The sequence below is a fragment of the Sebastes umbrosus genome, chromosome 14 (assembly GCF_015220745.1).
Source record: "Sebastes umbrosus isolate fSebUmb1 chromosome 14, fSebUmb1.pri, whole genome shotgun sequence".
NCBI classification, from domain to species: Eukaryota; Metazoa; Chordata; class Actinopteri; order Perciformes; family Sebastidae; genus Sebastes; species Sebastes umbrosus.
Window position 1 is genome coordinate 32,379,431 of NC_051282.1, and position 27,467 is coordinate 32,406,897.

Here is a 27,467-nt window from a genome sequence, read left to right on the forward strand (position 1 = left end):
ACATCACCCCCAGGAGGCGGGGCCTGAGCTGTGACATCACCCCCAGGAGGTGGGGCCTGGGCTGTGACATCACCCCCCAGGAGGCGGGGCCTGAGCTGTGACATCACCCCCAGGAGGCGGGGCCTGGTCTGTGACATCACCCCCAGGAGGCGGGGCCGGGTCTGTGACTTCAGCCCCAGGAGGCGGGGCCTGGGCTGTGACGTCATCCCCCAGGAGGCGGGGCCGGGTCTGTGACTTCAGCCCCAGGAGGCGGGGCCTGGGCTGTGACGTCATCCCCCAGGAGGCGGGGCCTGGTCTGTGACATCACCCCCAGGAGGCGGGGCCTGGGCTGTGACATCACCCCCAGGAGGCGGGGCCTGAGCTGTGACGTCACCCCCAGGAGGCGGGGCCTGGGCTGTGACATCACCCCCCAGGAGGCGGGGCCTGAGCTGTGACATCACCCCCAGGAGGCGGGGCCTGGTCTGTCACATCACCCCCAGGAGGCGGGGCCGGGTCTGTGACTTCAGCCCCAGGAGGCGGGGCCTGGTCTGTGACATCACCCCCAGGAGGCGGGGACTGGTCTGAAGACTGGAACAGGAACCTGAAGAAGGTTCTCTGATTGGACGGAGCAGGACGAGCTGGTTGTTTTGAAGGAGACGCCTGAAACAGGAAGTTGTTACTGCAGAAGAAGAGAAGAAGAAATATTTTAATTATTCTTTCTGCTGTCAGCTGAAAACTAAACAAGTCTGATGTGTTTGTTTCAGACGTTGACTGTCTGACTGACCTTTGACCTCTGACTGACCTCTGACTGACCTTTGACCTCCACATTAAAATGATTATTTCAATAAATAAATCTGAAAGACTCGAGTGTCCGACGAGATTATCTTTCTATATTTTATTTTATTTCCAAACCATGAAGTTATAAACAGTTGTTAAAATGAGTATTAATATTATTAGTTGTACATTATTATTGTTATCAGTTGTATGTTATTATTATTATTAGTAGTAGTAGTATTAGTTGTACATTATTATTATTATTATTATTATTATTGTTATTATCAGTTGTATATTATTATTATTATTATTATCAGTTTTATATTATTATTATTAGTTGTATATTATTAGTTGTATATTAATATTATTATTATTATAAGTTGTATATTATTATTATTATTATTATTATTATAAGTTGTATATTATTAATTGTATATTAATATTCTTATTATTAGTTGTATATTATTATTAGTTGTATATTAATATTATTATTATTATTAGTTGTATATTATAATTATTATTATTATTATTATTATAAGTTGTATATTATTAATTGTATATTAATATTCTTATTATTAGTTGTATATTATTATTATTATTATTATTATTATTATCAGTTTTATATCATTATTATTTTTATTAGTTGTATATTATTAATCTGTCACACACTGATTATAAATTATTGTCACAGTATTTACTTTAACGAGACATAAACAAAAAACAGCCATAAAAAGAAAAACTGGTTTATTATTATTAAAATACATATATATGTAAACTGGAAAAACAAAGTTTGGAAACTTGTGTTTGGTGGATTATTTCTCTGTTGGTCCAATGCTAATGGTGATGCTAATGCTAATGGTCATTGTATTCTACATGGTTGAAAGCCTGTTTATTTACCTTCACAATGATGTCCAGCTTGTAAGGATCATGCATTTGTGGGATGAGCAGCACAGCTGATGATGTGGGGAGCCCCGGTGCCGATGGTAAACAGTGTATAACAAGACACATTGATTGATTGAATCCACCGTCAGGAGCCTCAGTAGAGGTGGAAGATCCATACGCAGCCACAACAGCCTGGCACCTCCTCCTCATGCTGGTCACCAACCTGGTCACACGTTGCTGTGGGATGGCGTTCCATTCCTCAACCAGGATTGGTTGCAGGTCAGCCAGCGTGGTTGTGTTGGTCACTCTAACACGTACAGCACGCCCAAGCTGATCCTACATGTTGAACTGGGTTGAGGTGTGGACTCTTGGCAGGCCGTTCCATTCTCTCTCCTCCCACATTGTGGAGGTAGTCTGTGATAACCCTGGCTCTGTGTGGGGGGAGCGTTGTCTTCTTGGAGGATGAAGTTAGGTCCCAGATTGTGGAGATATGGGATCGCCACTGGCTGCAGAATCTCATCCTGATATCTCCCTGCATTGAGATGGCCTTCAATGATGACAAGCCTTGTTTTGCCAGTGAGGGAGATGCCCCCCCCCACCATGACACTGCCCCCACCAAAAGCTGTTACTCCATCGGTTCAACAATCAGCATAGCGTTCTCCACGTCGTCTCCATACTTTGACCTGCCGTCCAACTTTAACAGACAGAACCTGGACTCATCAATGAACATGACATTCCCCCACATGTTCAGGTTCCATTGTCTGTGTTGGAGACACCAGCGCCAACGGGCCTGACGGTGAAGGGCAGTCATTGCAGGCTTCCTGGTAGCCTTATGAGAATACACTGTTTACCATTGGCAGAGCATTTTGGAACATTGTTCTTGGGCGCTCCCCACATCATCAGCTGTGCTGCTCATCCCACAAATACATGATCCTTACAAGTTGGACATCATTGTGAAGGTAAATAAACAGGCTTTCAACCATGTAGAATACAATGACCATTAGCATTGATACAACAGAGAAATAATCCACCAAACACAAGTTTAACAACTTTGTTTTTCCAGTATATATATATATATATACAGTATATTATTATTATCATTGAAAACAAACAAAGGCTCCTGATTGGCTGTTAACATCTTATTATAAAAGCTCCTTATTGGCTGTTAGCGTCTCGTTATAAAGGCTCCTGATTGGCTGTTAGCGTCTCGTTATAAAGGCTCCTGATTGGCTGTTAGCGTCTCGTTATAAAGGCTCATGATTGGCTGTTACCATCTCGTTATAAAAGCTCCTGATTGGCTGTTACCATCTCGTTATAAAAGCTCCTGATTGGCAGTTAGCATCTCGTTATAAAAGCTCCTGATTGGCAGTTAGCATCTCGTTATAAAAGCTCCTGATTGGCTGTTACCATCTCGTTATAAAAGCTCCTGATTGGCAGTTAGCATCTCGTTATAAAAGCTCCTGATTGGCAGTTAGCATCTCGTTATAAAGGCTCATGATTGGCAGTTAGCATCTCGTTATGAAGGCTCCTGATTGGCAGTTAGCATCTCGTTATAAAGGCTCATGATTGGCTGTTAGCGTCTCGTTATAAAAGGCTCCTGATTGGCTGTTACCATCTCGTTATAAAAGCTCCTGATTGGCAGTTAGCATCTCGTTATGAAGGCTCCTGATTGGCAGTTAGCATCTCGTTATAAAGGCTCATGATTGGCTGTTAGCGTCTCGTTATAAAGGCTCATGATTGGCTGTTACCATCTCGTTATAAAGGCTCATGATTGGCTGTTAGCGTCTCGTTATAAAGGCTCATGATTGGCTGTTACCATCTCGTTATAAAAGCTCCTGATTGGCAGTTAGCATCTCGTTATGAAGGCTCCTGATTGGCAGTTAGCATCTCGTTATAAAGGCTCATGATTGGCTGTTAGCGTCTCGTTATAAAGGCTCATGATTGGCTGTTAGCGTCTCGTTATAAAGGCTCCTGATTGGCTGTTAGCATCTCGTTATGAAGGCTCCTTATTGGCTGTTAGCATCTCGTTATAAAAGCTCCTGATTGGCTGTTAGCATCTCGTTATAAAAGCAAATTAAAAAAGACACAAAACAAACGAACGTCAATAAAATCTGTTTCTTCATAAAAACAAATAAATAAAGTAAACACATCAGAATAAATACCTGATACACGTTATTTCACCTGAAATAAATATGTCTACACAAAATGACTTCATGTTCAAACACACGTTTCTGACCTCATCGCCGCTCTGACTCTGACGCCATCGCAGCAGTATGTAAACAGTAAACACATAGCACATAAATATACTCAGTATACAGTCAAATAAATATAAACAGAATAATACAAATATTTAAAAATATTAAAAAATAATAAAACACAAACATCCATAAATAACAAATAAATATCAATAGATCAAATTATTATAAATAAGCTGCAGATAAATAATTATGTCCCTGATATCAGTTCATTATTGATCAATAACGATTATTATCATTATTGATCAATAACGATTATTATCGTTATTGATCAATCTAACGATTATTATCGTTATTGATCAATAACGATTATTTTCTCAATAATCAAATAATTTTGTATAAAAAGTCAGAAAACCGTGGAGATGTGTTTCGTCTTTTGTCCAAACACTGAATGGATTATCAGAGCTGCTGGTGATTGATCATCACTGATTAATGGGCCGAGAGCCAATCAGTGCGTCTCAGCATCGACGTGTCGGTGTTTCAGAGTAAAGTTCCTCCTGCAGACGTTGGGTCAGGAAGTAAAAGAGAAGAGCAGCATGTCTCGGGGGGACAGGTTCAGACCTGCAGACCTCGGATCAGTCTGTTTATCTCTTCATTCCTCGGAGGTTTCTGAGCTCGCTCAGAATTCCTCAGACACGGCGCCGCCGAGCAGGAAACGGGTCCTGGAGAGTCCTCCTTCACAATAAAACGTCTGAAACGTCTCTCTGAATAAATAAATCTGACAGCAGCAGAGACGTCACAAAGATTGTCTCTGCAGGAAGACGTCTCACTCAAACGATGATCTCAGTGTGGTCGATAAAACGTCTCCCATGAGGCACTACAGGTAGACACAGGTGACCTGTCATAAAGGTCACGACCCCGAGACGCCTCGGCTGGCTTTTGTTCCATCAAATTTAACTCCGTCCAAGTCGTCCTGATTTTCCCCCGTGTCCTCGAACGCAGTGTCGAGTTGTCGCCAGGTGGGCGGGGCTTAGCGTGTACCTGCAGGCCGCCTGTAGTCGTCGATTTTTTTCAGGCTGCGCATCAGGTCGTGACAGAAGGAGAGGAGCTGCTTCAGCGTGGCGTTGGCCGCCACCTGCACCTCGTAGTCCCCCTGGAGACGGGAGGCCAGGTCCACACTCTGGTTCTGAACCGCCTCGCCGCCGAGCTGAGCCGCCTTCTTGATCTGAAACACAGAAACACGCAGTCAGACTAATGTCGCCTCCGCTGCAGACGGTGATGACATCACGTCAGGTGTGTGTGCGTTACCTCGGTGATGTGGTTCAGCAGGTCTCGCAGGTCGGCTTTCAGGTCGCTCAGACCGCTCAGTCTGCCGGACAAATCTCCCAGCAGCCCCTGGTACAGCTGGACGCCAGCTAACATGCGACTCAAACAGACGTCCAGCGTGTCTTCGTGCGGCAGTTTGAGGACGGGGGCGGCGGGGATATGCAGCGACGCCACCATGGTCAGCAGTTTGGATGTCTGCGTGGAGGAGTCGAGGGTCAGACCCTGAGGAGAACCAGGAAGACGTTATAAACACATGAAGAAGAAGAAGAGCCAATAGGAGTCGAGCGAATGCAGCGAATCAGAGGTCTCGTTTACCTCGTTGGTGACAGCGGCGGCGTGCACGGTGCGGACGTCAATCAGGATTTTATTCACCAGCGTCATTGCTGGCTGGGCCGTCTCATTGAGCAAGACGACGACGGGAGCTGATTGGATGAAATGTGCCAACAGGAAGCAGTGCAGCAGGGCGGCGACTGGAGGGAGAAACACAATTAGTATTGTTTATTGCCTGTACGGAGGGTAAATACTGCCAGATAAATATTTAATATGAAGAACAATAAAATGAATAAAAGACGACTTTTAAAGCTCTAGTAATAACACATCGTAATTAATGCTTTATAGATCAGCTCTAATCCATTAATAGGCTTTCACTCCTTAAAATGCAGTTTATTAACAAACTCTATTATTTATGATTTACAGCTGAATGGATTCTGTTTTTATTACTGACTTATTAACATTTACAACTACAGACTCGGTTCATTAGAAAGTGAAAAAACTATCCATCCATCCATCCATCTTAATCTTTCAGGTATTGTTACTGAGCAGTTGTGTCACTCTATACCCTCCATACCAGGTGAGTTCCAGTGCGTGCTGACGTAGCGGAGGTGTGCAGGTATTTTCAGGTAATCTCTCTACAGGTTTACATTCAACATTAAACACTAAAGTCTATTGATTTCAAGGTGATTCTGTTAAAGTTTGTTATTCCATCAGTCAGATCACACCTGTGCTCTCCTCCTCCAGACCTCATGCATGTTTCTGCTGATTTAAGATCTCATGCACTCTCATCTCATGCACTCTGAACAGGACAGGTAAAGCAGGACAGGTAAAGTTTACACTGAGCAGACAGGTAAAGGTAAAGGTGTGCTTCTCACCGGTTGCAGAGTTCATGTCGGTCCGGGCGGCTGCTGTTGGTGTGTCGGTGTCTGTCTCGGTGTCTCGGTGTCTCGGTGTCTGTCTCGGTGTGTCGGTGTCTCGGTGTCTCGGTGTGTGTCTCGGTGTCTCGGTGTCTGGGTGTCTGTCTCGGTGTCTCGGTGTGTGTCTCGGTGTCTCGGTGTCTGTCTCGGTGTCTCGGTGTGTGTCCGCCGGTAAACTCCTTCACTTCTCTGTTAACTTCCATTTGCAGCAGTTTGGAGGTTTTTATCTGCGGCGGCGGGTTTTCCCCCGTTGACGAGCAGCTCGGCGGAGTCATACCGAGTAATCCCGAAGTGACGAAGCTTGTTGCGTGATAAGCAGCCGAACCCGCAGGCTTCCGGTTTCACTCTCATTAACTATTAATTAATTAATTAATTAATAAATAAATATAATAACCCGTTCAAGGACACCGTTAGTTTGTGGTCATTTTATTAAACACAACTATAATAATAATAATGATAATAATAATTATTATTATTTTATAATCATCATCATTATCGTTATAATAATAATAATAATAATTATTATTATTATTATTATTATCATTATTTTTGTATTATTATTATTATTATTATTATTATTATCATTATTATATTATATTATTATTGTCATTATTATTATTATTCAGAATCAGCATCAGGGGTTTTGTTTTGGTGCAAAACATAAACATAGTGAGAGAAAATTAAATTAATAATAAAAAATATTGCAAAAATATAAAAATATAAATATAGCATAGAAGAAAATTACAAAAAAACATAAAAGTATTCATGTACAATATGTACTTATTTCCTTCCTCAAACATTTGATATGTTTTGTATTAATCTTTCTCATTATTTTGACATTAAAATCTGATTTATTGTGTAGGGCATGGAGCAGGAAGTGAGATTGATGAGTTGACTGCATGGATTATAAAAACACTGAAGTTGCTTCACTTTAATTATTCACCTTCACTCCCTGTTTGACGTCATCACAGGACTTGTCTTTTAGAAATCCTGGAAAACACATTTCACTTCCTCTTCCTGCTGAAAACTTTCCTTCCTACCTTCCTAGTAAAAGTTACTTAATACTTTAACTCGAGTGAGGTACTTTTTTGTACTTTTATCATTTAAAACTGTTTATTACAGATTTTGATTTCACACCCAACAGATAAAATATGAATTAAAACAATAATATAGATCTTTATAATTTTATAATATTTATAATATTTTATTATTATTATTATTATTATTATTATACCTTAAAGTATGCAGTCGTATTTAAAGCACTTCATAGTGTTATCAACACGACGTACTTATATATTCTAATTAATAATAATTAAGGATTTAAGGTGACATTTGTGTGATCAAACACCCTAAACTCAAGGTTCACTTACTGGCTTTTTCCAGAGCTTTCGACCACATCCCAGAGTCTTCTTCAGTGAATGGGGACTGGCTCAGCTGGAAGAGAGACTCACCAGACACCTGAGGAAGACCATGGGATTCGGTCAAAAGTTCCAGAACAAAAAGCATTTCAACCCTTTGAGTTTAGATTCTTTCAACGCATGAAAAGAATGTTTTGACTTCTTAACGTTTAAACCAGTAAGGGGCCCTTTAAACACCGACATCTCTACTGGAAGAAAATCCTCAAGGAGACGAGAAATTTTCCATTAAAGTGATTTTAAATCTGAAAACCTCTGGATTTCCAGGGAAATGAGTGTTTAATGAGACATTAATGATTCCGCTGTAGTTCTGACTGTACGTATGTTTGTGTCCTCTATTGTAAATCACATGTCCCCTGGAGGGACAATTAATCCCCGATACGGAAACTGAACGGAGCGGCGGCCCGAGGCTGCAGATCAGCCGCTGACTCAGAGGATATTCTGATGTGATGAAATCTCCGTCACAGCTGGAGGAGCTCAGAGCAGAGAGGCTGCTGGGAAACGGCTCCTGTTGTTTATATTTCACGTTTTATCACAATATTTACACAAACTGATTATTGGATTTTCAGTTTGACATCTGGAACATTTCCAAACACCGGCTTAACGTCAGATACGCAAGATCAATAACAAAGACGGTTCAACAGAAGCTGTTAAATGATTCTCTATATTTGATATGTACAGAACAAATTCATTTGAGATGAGCCGTTTCTTTTCTTTTTCTTTTATTATTATTATGTTTTTATTACTTGTTCCTCTACCAGTTTAACTTTATTTTTTATTCATTTATTTATTATTTAATTATTTATTTTTATTACTTGTTCCTTGACCAGTTTTACTTTATCTTTATTCACTTTGAATGCTATCTTTGATATATGTTGTTGCTCAACCTAAAGATCTTTTTCTTACTGTTATGATAATTGACTACCTCATTGTACATATATTTTTGATAATGAATTATAATAAAGATGGTTAAACGGTTTAATATTATTACTGTACCCGTCTTTTATCTGAATATTAAACTCAACAATATATATATCTACATATATATAATAATATATATAATATATATAACAATATCTCATTATGAGGGTGAGTTGCTGTGATGTGGGACGCCTGAGCTCCAGTGAACGTCTTCTATCAAATCAAAGTTAATCAAACTACCGGCTAACACAAGCTGTGGTGTTTTGTGGTGAATCTCAGGTTTACGGTGCAGCGACCATCAAACAGGAAGCAGCCTGAGTGACGACCTGAAGGTCAATGACAGCGACCATCAAACAGGAAGCAGCCTGAGTGACGACCTGAAGGTCAATGACAGCGACCATCAAACAGGAAGCAGCCTGAGTGACGACCTGAAGGTCAATGACAGCGACCATCAAACAGGAAGCAGCCTGAGTGACGACCTGAAGGTCAATGTATACAGGTATACAAAGGTATAAATATTCTCTATATACACCCATTTTAGTGAAGACGTCATGATGAGGTAACGCTGTTAGCTGTAGGCTAACGCTAGCAGTGGGCTAACATTAGCTGGAGGCTAACGCTAGCAGTGGGCTAACATTAGCTGGAGGCTAACGCTAGCAGTGGGCTAACATTAGCTGGAGGCTAACGCTAGCAGTGGGCTAACATTAGCTGGAGGCTAACGCTAGCAGTGGGCTAAAGCTCCACATCTAAATGTCCTCTGTGTTGTTGTCTGAATCCAGATCTCACAGACATTAGAGATGAGTAACTGTGATTGGAGGCTCTAGAGCTACAATATCAGAGAAGCGTTTCAGAGACGGAGAGGAAATGATGCTAATATTTAGCCTTCTGCTAACAGCAGCTACCGTGAGCCGCTAGCTGCTGTTAGCAGAAGGCTAAACTATTAGCAACCCTTTCTCTCCGTCTCTGAAACGCTTCTCTGATATTGTCCGTCTCTCTTTCTGACTGACTTCACTGAAGGATAGTTAACTAGAGACATCCACAGATCTATACGCCCTCAGTTTATCTTTACAGCGCTGCCGGTGGCCACCGGCCCGCTGGCCACCGGCCCGTTGGTCACCGGCCCGCTTCTCACCTACCACTGGTTCAATCATTACCCATAATGCAGTGTGTGGTAGCAGCGGTTTAATGTGTTGGCTTGAGGAGGCGCTCTCTCTCTCTGTTACGGTTCTGTCTTCCCTGTACTGAGAAATTAAAACATTCTAACTGTGCATTAACAGATGATAATGTGATAATGTGATAATATGAGTTATTTAATGTGTTTCTAATGTGACTAAATGCTTCAGAACTATGACAGTCCAGAGTTTGTTTGATGGTGTAACATTCACACCTAGAAGCATCAGTTTGGGAACAGCAGCAACACAAAGAAGTAAAATGACTCAACCTGTGATTTGACATTTAGCCTCGAGTGTCTCCGTCATTAATGAAGCTGAGCTTTAAGCTTTTAACGTGACGTCTCAGCGTCCCACATCTCAGACATGACCGTCCCACACGAGGCGGATTCATCCTGTTAGTTTCACCTTCACACGTCCACTTCCTGTCGCCGTCCTTAATGGGACGTTTAGTGACCCCCGTCTGTGACTACATTACCCAGAACACCACAGAAACAAACGTGTAAACAAACCCAAAGTGTTTTTTATTTGTTCAGAGGTTACAGCAGGAAAACAACACCAGAGAGGAAGAAGAGGAGAGGAGAGGGGGATTGTGGGTAATATAACTGATTACTACTAACATCAGCGTGCAGACACGCACATACACACAGGAAGTCAGCAGAGAGGATCATGGGAAGCTGTCGTCGTCATCTTCGGCCATTTCTTTGGCAAACTCCAGATCCTGCTGCTCACGCTCCCGACGCTCCTGAACGCACCACAAACACACACATATATATATTTTAGTAATAATGATAAATATGATGCTTTATTTATTTATATATATGTATGTGTGTGTGTGTGTGTGTGTGTGTGCACGTGTGACCAACAGGGTCTGAAATGAACTGTTTCCGCTTCCTGCCACTGTATCAGGTCAGTATTATTTTATCTGCACTAAATGAAGGAATAACATTTTAGATCTGATGTCATTCAATGTTCAATATATTTTACATAAAAACATGATATTCATGTTAAATGACAGTTATAATGACACCGTGTCTTCTGGTGGAGGGAGGGTAGTGTACACTGTACTGTACTTTGTTATTGTCATCTATAGTGGTTCTTTACATAAAAACAATTCAAATGATGATGTAAATATGTGATTAAGAACAAGCTGTTTAGAGCCGTTAGAGGTTCAACAGCTCATAACTCTCTCTCTAATATCTATTTTATATTGATGTGAATCATCTCCTAACTACTGGATTTATTCAAGTTTCTCACCAACACTACATTTTACGAGATTACATTTGAACACATCATGATAACGTTGTAATTTACCTTCACCCAATAGTCATTTTACTGATCGGGATGTCACGAGAACTGAGTACTCTTCTTCTACAGTAGCAAAGGTACCGTACTAGGGATGTTAATAATTAACCGTTTAACCGACATTAAGCATTTTAACTGATTAACGCTATCGGTTAAAACGGTTAAAAGATATATTAATAATGAACTCAAAAGCTGAGCGGCTCAGAGGAGCGGCTCGTCTCTTTAAGGAGAAAAGCTGGTCCACCTTAACAGTCCACCTTAAGAGGCGGAACCGGAGTTGCAGGATACAGGAAGTCGGCTCCGTCTCTCCGGCTCGCTGTAGCGGAGCGGAGGAGTTGTAGTTTCATAGCATTTATTCACCAACAAATAAACTGAACACACACTGCTACACCTACGATCACAGCTAGAACGCCACCAACAACCTCACACTCACCGCCAACACACACACGCGGTGCCTGTACGATGCCTGTAACGGTCGTTGGTAGCGATGTGACGGTGAGGAACATTTCCCACCGGTTAATAAACTGGTGACATCACCGGTGTCACCGATTACACCGGACATTTTACAAGAAAAGATGACGTTGAATATGTGCAGAGCGCAGACTCTGATCTGTACCGGCGGGTGGCGGTGGGTCTGACCTCTCCGGTAGCGCTTTCGCTGCGGGGGTCTACCTGGCGCCGCTGCTCCATCCGCCTCGCAGCGATTACCTCATTAACGTTATGGCTCCCTTGTAGCGTCGGGATTAAACGTGACATATTACCAAATAGGTGAGTTTACTTTTAGCTTCGACACTAAATCCTCTGCTATCTCTCGGTCCGTCGAGTCTCTCTCGTCCCGCGTGTGAAATATGAAACCTGATATTCACGGTCAGTACGTAGCGTCCATCGTCTGACTATTGATTGATAACACGTCGCTGAAACGCCAAAATGAACGAAATGGGCCAATTCTTTTTTATTAATTACTTAAAGGCTACATGCCTCTGTTTTTTGTTTTTTTTTTTAGTTATTTTTTGGGCTGATTTTTAAGTATTTTATTGATAGGACAGTGGATAGAGTGTTGGAAAGGGGGAGAGAGAGAAATGACATGCGGAAAGGACCACAGGCCGGATTCGAACCCGGGTCCACCGCTGCTAGGACTGAGCCTTGGCGATACATGGGCGCTCGCTCTACCGACTGAGCTAACCAGCCGCCCATGCCTCTGTTTTTAGTAATGTTCAAATGTTTTTAATAAAAGAGGGCGTGTTGAATTTATTGATGATTTATTGTTGTTGTTTTTACCGTGGTATCGAATTGGATATCGAGAATCGTGGAAGTTCACTGGTAGTGGTATCGACTACTAGATTTCTGGTATCGTGACATCTGTATTTACTGAGCAGAGCTTGAACGCCTCATAATAATAACTCAATGGGACCCCCATTAACGTCAGTAGCTCCGTCATTTAACCAATCAGGACTGAGCTGCTAACGGCTGCTAACAGCTAACGTTACTAACTCTCCTCCTGATGATGACATCACAGATTATTTGTCCTCAGTGTCTCATTATCAGGAATCAATAGTGTTCATCCCTTCAAATTTAGCAGCGTCATGCTGCTGAGCACTTTATTACTGAAACATGACACAGCGTAAGTCTGAGTCATTGTGCAGCGTAACTGTCTGACAGCAGCAATTAGAGGAACTGAGATACGGAGATTCTAGAGAACATGACAAGTATGAACCCGTTTCCACGGAAACCTGTTCTCTAGTCCCGTCCTCAGCGTTTTCTCCGTCTGCTGAAGTGACGGACAGCCGGATGATTTTATCCTCCGCTGACTACAACTAACCCGCATCTGGTGGGGGGGGCTTTAACACCCTGGTGACCAGGTCTGTGTGACCAGGTGTGTGTTTGTGTGACCAGGTCTCTGTGACCAGGTGTGTGTGTGTGTGTGTGTGTGTGTGTGTGTGTGTGACCAGGTGTGTGTGTGTGTGTGTTTGTGTGACCAGGTCTCTGTGACCAGGTGTGTGTGTGTGTGTGTGTGTGTGTGTGACCAGGTGTGTGTGTGTTTGTGTGACCAGGTGTATGTGTGTGACCAGGTAGGTGTGACCAGGTGTGTGTGTGTGTGTGTGTGAGACCAGGTAGGTGTGACCAGGTGTGTGTGTGTGTGTGTGTGTTACCTCTGCTGACTCCAGGTCTTTGTTGTAAGCTTTAGGAGGAAACCTCATGGCCTGCAGGAGGAGACACACACAGATCAGCTGAAGCTCTTCTTCTCTTTAACAAACACTCATCTGACATTTAAGGTCATTCACATTATTATTAATAATAGTTATTAATACACGGCTGTGTTGAATACTCCATTCTGATTGGTCAATCACAGCGTTCTACGCTCTGTTATTTCTTTATAGCAGACCGTTGCCATGGACGCAGCTCTGATGTGGGACTCTGGATTTCTTCAGTCAGTAGCCGTGATAATGTCCAGCTAGCCGGTCATTATTTACAATAATGACCGGCTAGCTGGACATTATCTAACATTACAGTTAACAGGAAGGACAAACTGATACAACTCGTCTTCCTGTAGAGAGTCTAAAAACACATTTAAAACAAACTCTTACAAACATAGAAACAGCGTGATGTCACTGTCCAGGTCGGTGTGTCTCACCTGGACAGACATGTTGTGTGTGTCTCAGGTGTGTGTACAGGTGTGTGTCCAGGTGTGTATGTCTCACCTTGACAGACATGTTGTGGATGTCCAGGCAGAAGGAGATCCTCTGGTGGAAGGCCAGCTGAGGCTCTCTGGTCCCGTAGATGTCCATGGTTTCTTTTGATTGGACGAAGCCTTTCTCGTGGTTGATGCTCGCCTCGATCACGCCGTCACGGATCGCCTGAAGGACACACGGGACAAACACAGTTCAGTCGGGTAGAACTTCTTCTTCTGTCTTTTATTGAACATTTCTATCTGCAGTTCAGCTGTGAGCCACATGAGGGAGCTGAAAGTTCCTACTGTTCTGATGACCCTGAATCTATCATGAGGGGAGAGTTCACTCTGTTCTACTGATGAGAACCTGTTAACCCTTCACTACCATTCTGCCCTCTTTATTCAGGGGGTCCAAGGGGTCTTTAGGGGGGTCCAGGAGGTCTTTAGGGGGTTACAGGAGGTCTTTAGGGGGTTACAGGGGGTCACTAGGGGGTTACAGGAGGTCTTTAGAGGGTTACAGGGGGTCATTAGGGGGTTACAGGAAGTCTTTAGGGGGGTCCAGGGAGTCTTTAAGGGGGTCCAGGGAGTCTTTAGGGGCTCTTTAGGGGGTCTTTAGGGGGTCTTTAGGACAGTGTTTCGTGGAGGTCAGACTGACTTTGTCTTTAATAGTGAGGATGACTTTGAATGTTTCCTCGTTACCTTGGCGACGATGAACTCGGCGTCCTCTGGACTGTCCAGCTGCAGCTTCTGAGCGATGTCGGCCAGAGAGATCCGAGAGTACGACAGGCTGATCATACGGACGCCTGAACACACACATCAGATCACATCAGACTGAGAACACACACACACACACACACACAGGGTAACATGTGACATCAGAGGCGGCCTGTGATTGGCTCACCGGTCTTGATGACGTTGTGTCTCAGGCGGATGATGAGCGTGTACGTCCCGTCGGTCTGGAACTTCTCCCCAAACTGCTCCAACACCTGGTTGAACTTGGCCAGGTTACCTGTTCTCACCGCTGAATTCATAATATAATAAACATAATTACATGATTAATATAATCATAATTAATGAAAATACTACAAAAAACATTTCAAATATAACAACAACATTTGAATACCTCAAAAAAATAACCAGTATGTGTATAAATACTGACCCTGAGTCAGCAGGAAGTAGGGCATCAGTGACCTCTTCAGCGACGGCTGTCTGAACTGAAGCCTGTCAGGAATCTCTCCCAACAACAACTCCACCACGATCAGCAGCTTGTGGACCTGATCACAGATCAATACGTCTGTTAGCACTCAGAGAACTCAGGTTACACTGTAGTAACCAGCAGAAATATCCATTCACCTACAGTATGTATCGGGATTATTTATTTTATCATTTCTAAACAGATATTTTAATGCCAGAATCGATTTAACACGGGTAATAACACGGGGTAATAACACGGGTAATAACACGGGTAATAACGTTATGTAATAACACGGGGTAATAACACGGGTAATAACACGGGGTAATAACACGGGTAATAACGTTATGTAATAACACAGGTAATAACACGGGTAATAACACGGGTAATAACGTTATGTAATAACACGGGGTAATAACACGGGGTAATAACACGGGTAATAACACGGGGTAATAACACGGGTAATAACGTTATGTAATAACACAGGTAATAACACAGGTAATAACACGGGGTAATAACACGGGTAATAACGTTATGTAATAACACGGGGTAATAACACGGGTAATAACGTTATGTAATAACACGGGGTAATAACACGGGGTAATAACACGGGTAATAACACGGGGTAATAACGTTATGTAATAACACGGGGTAATAACACGGGGTAATAACACGGGTAATAACACGGGGTAATAACACGGGTAATAACACGGGGTAATAACGTTATGTAATAACACAGGTAATAACACAGGTAATAACACGGGGTAATAACACGGGGTAATAACGTTATGTAATAACACGGGGTAATAACACGGGGTAATAACACGGGTAATAACACGGGGTAATAACACGGGTAATAACGTTATGTAATAACACAGGTAATAACACAGGTAATAACACGGGTAATAACACAGGTAATAACGTTATGTAATAACACAGGTAATAACACAGGTAATAACAGTTGTGTGTATCAGTGTGTAACAGACCGTCTGTTTGAAGCCCACGGCCGTGTGTTGTGGAGCTTTCCTCAGAGCGTTGGTCAGAGTCCTTCGAGCCTCAGAGTACTCCAACTGGATCGCCTTAATACGACCTGCAGGTCACATGACACACAGGTGAACACAGGTGAACACACATACACAACACCAACTCTGAATTATAAATAAATATAAAACACTAATAAAGTTGACAGGTACAGGTATGGGTCTCACCTGTGTAGTACAGGTATGGGTCTCACCTGTGTAGTACAGGTATCGGTCTCACCTGTGTAGTACAGGTATCAGGTATCGGTCTCACCTGTGTAGTACAGGTATCGGTCTCACCTGTGTAGTACAGGTATAGGTCTCACCTGTGTAGTACAGGTATCAGGTATCAGTCTCACCTGTGTAGTACAGGTATCGGTCTCACATGTGTAGTACAGGTATCGGTCTAACCTGTGTAGTACAGGTATCGGTCTCACCTGTGTAGTACAGGTATCAGGTATCGGTCTCACCTGTGTAGTACAGGTATCGGTCTCACCTGTGTAGTACAGGTATAGGTCTCACCTGTGTAGTACAGGTATCAGGTATCAGTCTCACCTGTGTAGTACAGGTATCGGTCTCACCTGTGTAGTACAGGTATCGGTCTAACCTGTGTAGTACAGGTATCGGTCTCACCTGTGTAGTACAGGTATCAGGTATCGGTCTCACCTGTGTAGTACAGGTATCGGTCTCACCTGTGTAGTACAGGTATAGGTCTCACCTGTGTAGTACAGGTATCAGGTATCAGTCTCACCTGTGTAGTACAGGTATCGGTCTCACCTGTGTAGTACAGGTATCAGGTATCGGTCACACCTGTGTAGTACAGGTATCAGGTATCGGTCTCACCTGTGTAGTACAGGTATCAGGTATCGGTCTCACCTGTGTAGTACAGGTATCGGTCTAACCTGTGTAGTACAGGTATCGGTCTCACCTGTGTAGTACAGGTATCGGTCTCACCTGTGTAGTACAGGTATCGGTCTCACCTGTGTAGTACAGGTATCGGTCTCACCTGTGTAGTACAGGTATAGGTCTCACCTGTGTAGTACAGGTATCAGGTATCAGTCTCACCTGTGTAGTACAGGTATCGGTCTCACCTGTGTAGTACAGGTATCGGTCTCACCTGTGTAGTACAGGTATCAGGTATCGGTCTCACCTGTGTAGTACAGGTATCAGGTATCGGTCTTACCTGTGTAGTACAGGTATCGGTCTCACCTGTGTAGTACAGATATCAGTCTCACCTGTGTAGTACATGTATCAGTCTCACCTGTGTAGTACAGGTATCAGACTCACCTGTGTAGTACAGGTATCAGGTATCAGACTCACCTGTGTAGTACAGGTATCAGGTATCAGACTCACCTGTGTAGTACAGGTATCTGGCCCACTCGTTGTTGTTGGCGAGTTCAGGGAACACTGATTTGGACACCAGCTTCTCGGCCTGGTCGTACAGGTTGAAGTGCAGGTAGTTCCTCAGCAGCAGGTTCAGGAGGACGGCCTGACCGTCAGCGTCGTGACGAAGAGTCGCCGTACGCAGACGAGTGTGGAGGAAACTGAAGAGTTCAACACAGAGACAGAGACAGACAGAGAGAGAGAGAGAGAGAGAGAGAGCGAGATAGAGAGAGCGAGATTATAATCAGCATCAAGAGATTCATCATTCGTAGGCATCTCTTCCTCACTTTCATTTTCATTGTCATAGTTATTCTCATTTGGCCCAGATTCTGGTGAGGTGATATGATTTCAGTCACTTCCAGCTGATCGTCCATTTCTCCCGGCCCTGCTTGTGAGCCATCTATCTTTCAAAGCCTGGAGTGAGGAACGCGAACATAGGTGCCTCCGTGCCTCACAAATATCCCCACACCATCTTGGCCGTTGATCACACCTGGACCTTTCCATTCTGTACAATCCATCCGTTTGTAGTAGACTTTGTCGCCCGTCTCGTATCGGTCATCAACGGGCCGCAGTTGTTTACGAAGCGCTCTTCGGTTCCTTTCAGAGCATTCAGCTTCTGTAGATGCTCTTCTTGCAGCATGTGATGCTGCGTTGTGCTGGGCTAGCCAGGTATTCATGTTAGTGCCCTCTAGAGCTGGTGGCTTATCAGTGAGAACTGAAGGCAGATCTGGGTTCTGTCCGAACACCAGCTGGTAAGGACTGGAGTCATGCACATTGTGCATAGAGTTTTTTGCCATTAATGCCCAGTCTAGGGCTGTCTTCCAGTCGCATCCATTGTCTCTCGTCACTTTCAACAGGATTTCAGTGAGGGTTTGATTATGCCTTTCCAAAAGCCCGTTGCTCCATGGACTATAAGCTGCAGTTGTCTTCACTTCAATGTTGAAGCTTTCAGCCATGTTTCTCATTTCTTCGTTGTTGAATTCCCCCCCATTGTCACTGAACAGTCTGCGTGGAGGACCATGAACACTTATCCAGCAATGAATAAAGTGTTTCACAATCTCCCTGGGTTTCTTAGTGGTGACAATGCTCCCTGCATTGAAGCGTGTGAAGTGGTCAATGGCGTGCAGGTACCACACTCCTGTCTCTAGCTCATGTAAGTCCACAGCTACAGTGTCATTGTAGGTTGAGGCCATAGCCAAACCTACTGCCGGCCTTTGCTTTGGTTTCCTATATCTGATGCATGTCTCACAGTTGTTCACAATGTCCTGGAGAATTGTGGTGCCTTCATCATCATCATTACCTGAACAGGCCTGTAGGTCTTTCAGTCTGTCGGCTGAAGCATGTCCAAACTGTTTGTGTAGTTTCAACAGAACTTTCAGTTTTTCCTTTGTTGTCAGTCACAGTTTGGATCTCGTTTTCATCAGTGTTACTCTCATCTCTTATGTTCACACAATAATGTCCTGAAGAGGTGAGTTCAAGTTTCACTGGTTGCTTAAACATAGTCGCTTTGTCATTTTCAATGTCCAAAACAGCACCTGCTCTTTTCAGTGAAAGTTTGCTTAAAAGCAACGGCATATCTACTGGGACAACTTCTGTTTCAATTTTACATTTAGTCTGTCCTATCATAGCTGGAATTTTGACTTTTTTAGTAGAATGAACAATTTTCCCATCACCAAACTTGAATGATCTTACACTCTTTGTGTCCTTCATTTTCAATAGCTCACTCTGTGTTAGTCCACTGACGTAATCATCAAGCCATTTTTCTCCACACAGTTCTGGTGCAAGCTGTGTCAATCACAGCCGATCCTAAGGATTCCACCATGAAGATCTCTGTGTCAGACAATGATTCTTTTGACAACAAAGTAATGTTGCATTCTTCAACATCTGTCAGTCTCTCATCCTCAGTCAATTTTGCATGTTCATTTTTGTGTGCACAGTCCTTTACCCAGTGATATGTGCTTTGGCAGCCTGCACATCTTCTTCTTTTTTTACAAATCTGATTGGATTTGGGCCCTTAACAGCCGCAGGAAAGTGTGAAGCTGACTTGCTTTCAAACCTGCCGGTGAAGCGTGTGTAGTAGGCAGAGTCAGCAGAATCAGCAGCATCTCCTCTCACACGCAGCTCACGAGCGCCCTCTAGTGGCGTATCATCGCCAAAGATCCTCTTCAAGGCCGATTTCATTCTAACAAGCAAGAGGTTTGGACAGGCGATAAGCACCAACTGTTTGTCTTTAACATTAAGTCCAGCAGTATCTAGTAGCTTGAAAGCCAACACAGCATCTGGAAGAGCCATTTTAAACGTACTTATTCTGTTGTATCCCCGTTCAAAATCGACAATGTAATCAACCATAGAGACGCCATTTTCTCTCGTGAAGTGGTCAAACTCTGTGTAGGCTTTGTACTGGCGATCCTTTTCCTCTTTCAAAAACACAGAATCCAATTTTGTGAGAAGTGAAGTTATTTTGTCATCTTTGTTCAAATCCACTGCAGCGATTTCCAGCGCACTGTCCCTCGCTCCTCCCGTCAGTGACAAGGCAACTGCCAAAGCCTGCTTCTTCTCCAGGTCGGTAATGAGCCTCCAGATTTCTATCTAATTTTTCCAACTTTCGTATGACTTCTTCTCGTCATACGGCGGCGGAACTTTGTAACTGTCAGCGGACATCCTCTGCTACCAATGTTAGCTCATTAACTCCAACGACAACTTTGCATATTCAGACTTTACTCCAACTTGAGCTCGACATCAACAACAGCGGCTACAGCCAGCACATCAACAAAACCCAAAGTAAAACACTTAACACATGCGCAGTAGGTAACCAAGCACTTAACACCGTCAGCTCCGTTCTCTTTATCCATCCATGGTCAGCTCCATCGGCGCCGTTTCAATGCAGAGAACACAAATGTCAGTATCTGGGTGCTCTACAGTCGTAGCGGCGGCCCATTTGACCACGGAGACGAGAGCGACGGCCGGCTCCACCGTCACGTTACCGCCATACTATAACGTTTCCTGCTAACTTTTTTGCATCTTTTTTTGGATATTTAGCAGACATTTTTCAGCCTTTTATTCAGACATAATTCAGACTTTTGTTTGAACATATTTCTGCCTTTTTTGGACGTATTTTGGCCTTTTTTAAAGATTTGTTTTCAGACACATTTCGGCTTTTTCAGCCTTTGTTCTGACTTATTTTCCAGACATATTTTGGCCTTTTTTAGACGTTAGCATGCAGCTTTAGCTCTGCTCTGTGTATCTCTGCTTTTCCTGTCAATGTGTGAAACCCAAAGTGTTTCCATCTTTTACTGGATGTGTAGTGTTTACCACGCTGGATTTAACATGGGATGGTGCAGGTCGTATCCACGCTGACCCTCCAACGCTTTACACTCTCTGAGCTTTGTTTTGGTTGACGGATACGGAACGTGCGTGCGTACCTGCGCATGGTGTCGAACTGCTTGAGGAACTCGTACACTCTGGCGTGGTAATAGTAACACTTAGCAGCGACCAGATCCAGAGCTCTGCGGTTCTTAGAGCCGATCTTCTGCAGCAGGTCATCAGACACTTTCTGAGCCTGAAACAAACACACACACACCACCATCATCATCATCATCATCATCATCACCACCACCATCTTCATCCACCATCATCACCATCATGACTGTGTTGACTACGTTTACATGCTCACTGATATTCCTCTGTTATTCTGAATATGACAGTACAGTGAATGTGATAGGAGTCACGTAAACAGCAGATTATGAATTATTATTCTGAAGGTCTGTCAGACAGAAAGAAAGAGAGACAGAGAGAGAGACAGACAGACAGACAGACAGACAGACAGACAGACAGACCTCGGTGTATCTCTTGTTGTTGGTCAGGTGAACCACCAGCAGCAGCTGCAGGTAAGCTTCCACCTCCGGCAGCAGAGGAGCTGACGCTGCTTTACCGGTCCTCGGACGAAACTGGACGTCTCCGTCCGCCATCTCCATCGGCTGACAGACAGATGGACAGAGAGACAGACAGGTATCAATACTGATCAGCTGATCACATGTTTCCTTGTGTTCAGACATTATACTTCGTCTCAAAGCAGGTTCATATTAGTAAATATTATTTTGGTTTTGGAGCTAAAACTCAGAATCGTCTGTGAACCAAACGTCTGTGTTTCAGACTGAAACACGACTGCATTTATTATTAAATTAATGATTTTAATAAGGAATTATTTGGTTGATAATGAGTTAAAATATAAAGAGAGACACACACTGCAGCTTCTCGTCTCCTTCAGTCGTTTCTCTTTTTCTGTCTGAACTGAATTCTATAGAATCCAGATGGAGTTTGGTTTGTGAGGATCTGAGAGGGGAACTTCTGCAGCGGGACGTTTTTATTTGATAAATTACTCTCAAAGATTATTTAATGATTCAAATAAATATTGATTAATTCTCTGCCGACTGATGGTTTCAGAATGTTTTCATTATGGTTATTAGAAGGATAATCAACAGGCTGATGGATACTAGAATCCAGCGTGGAGCCTCACCTCCTCCAGGAAGCCCAGCAGGAAGTCTCTGGTGGTGATGTTGTTGGTGAAGAAGCCAAAGATGGCTTTATGCAGCACGTTGGTGTTGAGACGACGGCTGGTCGACGGCAACGCCCGCAGAGCTCGCAGCACGAACCGCGGCTCCTTACCCGACACCGCCTTCTCTATCTGCTTCACATGCTCCTTAATGTCTGAGGAAGAGGAGGAGAGGAAGATCAGAGAAGAGGAGCAGTTACAGACTCATACGGAAATTAATTAATCATTTTACACATTTTAGCTCCAGATTGAGTTGTCACAAAACACAGAATGTATGTGTGTGTGTATATATATATATATATATATATATATATATATATATATATATATATACACACACACACACACACACACACAGTGGAGGAAATCAGTATTTGATCCCTTGCCGATTTTGTAAGTTTGCCCACTTACAAAGAAAAGAACGGTCTATAATTTTAATGGTAGGTTTATTTTAACAGTGAGAGACAGAATCTAAAAAAAAAAAATCCAGAAAATCAATTCATATAAAAGTTATAAATTGATTTGATTGTGGGAAATAAGTATTTGATCCCCTAGCAAAACATGACTCAGTACTTGGTGGAGAAACGTTGTTGGCAAGCACAGAGGTCAGACGTTTCTTGTAGTTGGTCACCAGGTTTGTGAACATCTCAGGGGGGATTTTAGTCCACTCCTTTTTGCAGATCATCTCCAAATCCTTAAGGTTTTGAGGCTGTCGCTTGGCAACTCGAAGCTTCAGCTCCCTCCACAGATTTGATATGGAATTAAGGTCCGGAGACTGGCTAGGTCACTCCATGACCTTAATGTGCTTCTTCTTGAGCCACTCCTTTGTTGCCTTGGCTGTATGTTTTGGGTCATTGTCGTGCTGGAAGACCCATCCACGTCCCATTTTCAGTGTCCTGGCTGAGGGAGGGAGGTTGTCGCCCAACATTTCAAGGTACATGGCCTCGTCCATCCTCCCTTCGATGCGGTGAAGTCGTCCTGTCCCTGTAGCAGAGAAACACCCCAAAACATAATGTTTCCACCTCCATGCTTGACGGTGGGGATGGTGTTCTTGGGGTTATAGTCAGCATTTCTCTTCCTCCAAACACGGCGAGTTGAGTTGATGCCAAAGAGCTCGATTTTGGTCTCATCTGACCACATCACCTTCTCCCAAGCCTTCTCTGAATCATTCAGGTGTTCATTGGCAAACAGACGGGCCTGTACATGTGCCTTCTTGAGCAGGGGGACATTGCGGGTGCTGCAGGATTTTAATCCGTTACGGCGTAGTGTGTTACCAATGGTTTTCTTGGTGATTGTGGTTCCAGCTGTCTTGAGATCATTAAGAAGTTCCTCCCGTGTAGTTCTGGGCTGATCCCTCACCTTTCTCATGATCATCGATACCCCACAAGACGAGATCTTGCGTGGAGCCCCAGACCGAGGGCGATTGATGGTCATTTTGTGTTTCTTCCATTTCCGAATAATGGCACCAACAGTTGTCTCCTTCTCACAAAGCTGCTTGCTGATGGTCTTGTAGCCCATTCCAGTCTTGTGCAGGTCTACAATCTTGTCCCTGACGTCCTTAGACAGCCCTTTGGTCTTGCCCATGGTGGAGAGGTTGGAATCTGATTGTGGACAGGTGTCTTTTATACAGGTAATGAATTGAGACAGGTGTCTTTTATACAGGTCACGAGTTGAGACAGGTGTCTTTTATACAGGTCACGAGTTGAGACAGGTGTCTTTTATACAGGTCACGAGTTGAGACAGGTGTCTTTTATACAGGTCACGAGTTGAGACAGGTGTCTTTTATACAGGTCACGAGTTGAGACAGGTGTCTTTTATACAGGTAATGAGTTGAGACAGGTGTCTTTTATACAGGTAATGAGTTGAGACAGGTGTCTTTTATACAGGTAATGAGTTGAGACAGGTGTCTTTTATACAGGTAATGAGTTGAGACAGGTGTCTTTTATACAGGTAATGAGTTGAGACAGGTGTCTTTTATACAGGTAATGAGTTGAGACAGGTGTCTTTTATACAGGTAATGAGTTGAGACAGGTGTCTTTTATACAGGTAATGAGTTGAGACAGGTGTCTTTTATACAGGTAATGAGTTGAGACAGTTGTCTTTTATACAGGTCACGAGTTGAGATTTGGAGTACTTTCTTAAAGCGAGAGGACTAATCTAACCGGTCTGTGGGGGACAGAATTCTTGTTGGTTGCTAGAGGATCAAATACTTATTTCCCACAATAAAATACAAATCAATTTATAACTTTTATATGATGTGGTTTTCGGGATTTTTTTTTATATTCTGTCTCTCACTGTTAAAATAAACCTACCATTAAAATTATAGACCGTTCTTTTCTTTGTCAGTGGGCAAACTTACAAAATCGGCAATGGATCAAATACTGATTTCCTCCACTGTATATACATTAATCATAAACATCTAACAGAACATCACAGCTTGACTTCATCATGTAGCTGCTCAATAATAATAATAATAATAATAACAACAATGGTAATGACAATAATAATAATATAATATTCAGAATAATAATAATATAAGAGTAATAATAATAATATCAACAGCTGGTTCTAACAGATGTCTGTCAGATTAATGGATGATGTCATCATTATAACTTTAACAGTTTTATATTACTTTATATTAAATAAAGATTTAACTTATTATTTCACATGATCTAGGTCTAGAGTGGACCTGGTCTGAGGTGGTCTAGAGTGGACCTGGTCTGAGGTGGTCTGAGGTGGTCTAGAGTGGACCTGGTCTGAGGTGGTCTAGAGTGGACCTGGTCTGAGGTGGTCTGAGGTGGTCTAGAGTGGACCTGGTCTGAGGTGGTCTGAGGTGGTCTAGAGTGGACCTGGTCTGAGGTGGTCTAGAGTGGACCTGGTCTGAGGTGGTCTAGAGTGGACCTGGTCTGAGGTGGTCTGAGGTGGTCTAGAGTGGACCTGGTCTGAGGTGGTCTGAGGTGGTCTAGAGTGGACCTGGTCTGAGGTGGTCTGAGGTGGTCTAGAGTGGACCTGGTCTGATGTGGTCTGATGTGGTCTGAGGTGGTCTAGAGTGGTCTAGAGTGGACCTGGTCTGAGGTGGTCTGATGTGGTCTGAGGTGGTCTAGAGTGGTCTAGAGTGGACCTGGTCTGATGTGGTCTGAGGTGGTCTGAGGTGGTCTACAGTGGACCTGGTCTGAGGTGGTCTGAGGTGGTCTAGAGTGGTCTAGAGTGGACCTGGTCTGAGGTGGTCTGAGGTGGTCTACAGTGGACCTGGTCTGAGGTGGTCTGAGGTGGTCTAGAGTGGTCTAGAGTGGACCTGGTCTGAGGTGGTCTGATGTGGTCTGAGGTGGTCTAGAGTGGTCTAGAGTGGACCTGGTCTGAGGTGGTCTGATGTGGTCTGAGGTGGTCTAGAGTGGTCTAGAGTGGACCTGGTCTGATGTGGTCTGAGGTGGTCTGAGGTGGTCTACAGTGGACCTGGTCTGAGGTGGTCTGAGGTGGTCTAGAGTGGTCTAGAGTGGACCTGGTCTGAGGTGGTCTGAGGTGGTCTACAGTGGACCTGGTCTGAGGTGGTCTGAGGTGGTCTAGAGTGGTCTAGAGTGGTCTAGAGTGGACCTGGTCTGAGGTGGTCTGAGGTGGTCTATAGTGGACCTGGTCTGAGGTGGTCTGAGGTGGTCTAGAGTGGACCTGGTCTGAGGTGGTCTATAGTGGACCTGGTCTCATAACCGGTTAGCTTCATCACACCGGTCGTTAGCCGCTGATGCTAACATGCTAACCGGTGAACAGGCTGCTGTACCGGAGTGTCCCGGTGTTGTTCCCGGTTCTGTTCCCGGTTCTGTTCCCGGTTCTGTTCCCGGTTCTGTTCCCGGGTGAGTGTATCTTACCGTCCAGCGTCAGGCTGTCCGTCTCTCTGGGAGGTTTAGCCGGGTTAGCGGAGTCCTCCTCCGGCATCTCCACGTCCTGCGGCTCCGGGCCCGGATCCTTCTGGTCCTTCAGGTCCTTCTGGTCCTTCTTAGAGTCCCGGCCTCCCGCCTTGTCCCCCCGCCGCTTAGCCGCCGTCTCCTTCATGAAGACAAACCGCGAAGAGTCCCGATAGAAACACTAAACCTGCACCTGCAGATCTGCAGCGTCACCGAGCTAACGGCTAACGGCTAACGGCTAACAGGAGCTAACGGCTAACAGGAGCTAACTGAGGCTGAGCTAACTGAGCTAACTGCGCTAACAACAGGAGCTAACTGAGCTAACTGCGCTAACAACAGGAGCTAACTGTTTATATACCAGCAGCAGCACGGTGACTGGCAACTACTGAGGAGCAAAGCATTGTGGGATACTTTAAGATGATCGCAGAAAACAGCAGAGCAGACACAGCTAATCGATACCAGACCGATCGATTCAGTCATCCTGGAAACCTGAATTGTAAACATCTTTGTCATTTCTTTTCTAAATGACAGTATCCATAGTAACAGCAGAAAACATTAAAAACATTTACATACAGAAGCATAGTGAAAACATGAACAAAGAGCTGTCAAACATAAAAGGACAACAGAAATGAAACTAAACAAACATAACATAAAAAACACAATCAAAATAAATAAATATATAGATAATAATAAAAAAAAGTCCATGCGAGAGTATGACAATAATTTCACTTAAAAACATTAAAGATATTGCATACATTCATTGTTTTCATTGCTTTTTTGTTTTGTGAGGAAGAAATTGTTGACAGATATAATTTAATTTCTTTCATAAATACAAAGAAATTAGGCTTTTTTATTGTAAATGTACACTTGTGAATGTGGAACTTTGCAAGAATTAAATTAAACATCTTTTTAAGAACACCAGTGTTGGCCTCCCTGAGTCACACACAAAAAAACATTACTACTACTACTACTAATAATAATAATAATTATACAAATTGTCAATATTTGTGTGTTTTAAATATGGAATGCACTCAGTAATATGTGTAATTTGATTGTAATGTGATTATATTTTGTATTAATAATCTGAATCTGTAAAGTAACTGAAGTTGTCAGATAAATGTAGTGGAGTAATATTATCTAATATTTCCCTCTGAGATGTAGTGGAGGAGAAAGTAGAAAGTATCAGAACATGGAAATACTCAAGTAAAGTAGAAGTACCTCAAAATTGTATTTAAGTACTTAGTTATATTCCACCACTGAGTACATTTTATACTGTTGTGTTTTTCAAAGCATTATTTACTCTTCCTGTTGGAATAAAATAATTGTTAATTATTTAACTGCAAAGTAGTAATGTGTTTTTGATACCTTCACTTTGTTTGCATTAAATCACTCCGGGAGGTTTGCTGAAATTGATTGGATGTGGCACCACAGCCCTACCTAGAAACATTTCCACCAGCCGCCACTGGAACACACCATAAACTAACAAACGAGCAGATAATAAAATAAATATATAAAGATATAGATTCATGTTTTGATCTGTGTAAACACACATTCAAACAGAATTCTTATTATATTATTATTTCTATATTTGATGACAAATT

At 43.2% G+C, this 27,467-nt stretch overlaps 2 protein-coding genes and 1 long non-coding RNA gene across 3 annotated transcripts; 1 reads left to right on the top strand and 2 right to left on the bottom strand.

Annotated features, from left to right (window-relative positions):
* Positions 1 to 3,735: 3,735 nt before the first annotated feature.
* Positions 3,736 to 6,405, bottom strand: LOC119501074. The gene is made up of 4 exons (XM_037791159.1): positions 6,305 to 6,405; positions 5,472 to 5,626; positions 5,139 to 5,378; positions 3,736 to 5,055 (listed from the first exon to the last, which is right to left on the bottom strand). The coding sequence occupies exons 1-4, from the start codon at positions 6,318 to 6,320 to the stop codon at positions 4,861 to 4,863; spliced, it is 606 nt and encodes a 201-aa protein (XP_037647087.1). The 5' UTR covers positions 6,321 to 6,405; the 3' UTR covers positions 3,736 to 4,860.
* A 3,947-nt stretch (positions 6,406 to 10,352) lies between these two features.
* psmd3 (proteasome 26S subunit, non-ATPase 3) lies at positions 10,353 to 26,233 on the bottom strand. Its single transcript, XM_037791855.1, has 13 exons — positions 26,112 to 26,233; positions 25,831 to 26,080; positions 21,935 to 22,125; positions 21,255 to 21,395; positions 20,841 to 20,977; positions 17,389 to 17,579; positions 16,003 to 16,106; positions 14,984 to 15,098; positions 14,726 to 14,845; positions 14,524 to 14,627; positions 13,856 to 14,011; positions 13,307 to 13,357; positions 10,353 to 10,596 (listed from the first exon to the last, which is right to left on the bottom strand). The coding sequence occupies exons 2-13, from the start codon at positions 26,012 to 26,014 to the stop codon at positions 10,519 to 10,521; spliced, it is 1,572 nt and encodes a 523-aa protein (XP_037647783.1). The 5' UTR covers positions 26,015 to 26,080; positions 26,112 to 26,233; the 3' UTR covers positions 10,353 to 10,518.
* Positions 12,931 to 13,303, top strand: LOC119501476. The gene is made up of 3 exons (XR_005209838.1): positions 12,931 to 13,049; positions 13,106 to 13,113; positions 13,240 to 13,303. It is a non-coding gene; the product is annotated as an uncharacterized LOC119501476 (long non-coding RNA).
* Positions 26,234 to 27,467: the final 1,234 nt, after the last annotated feature.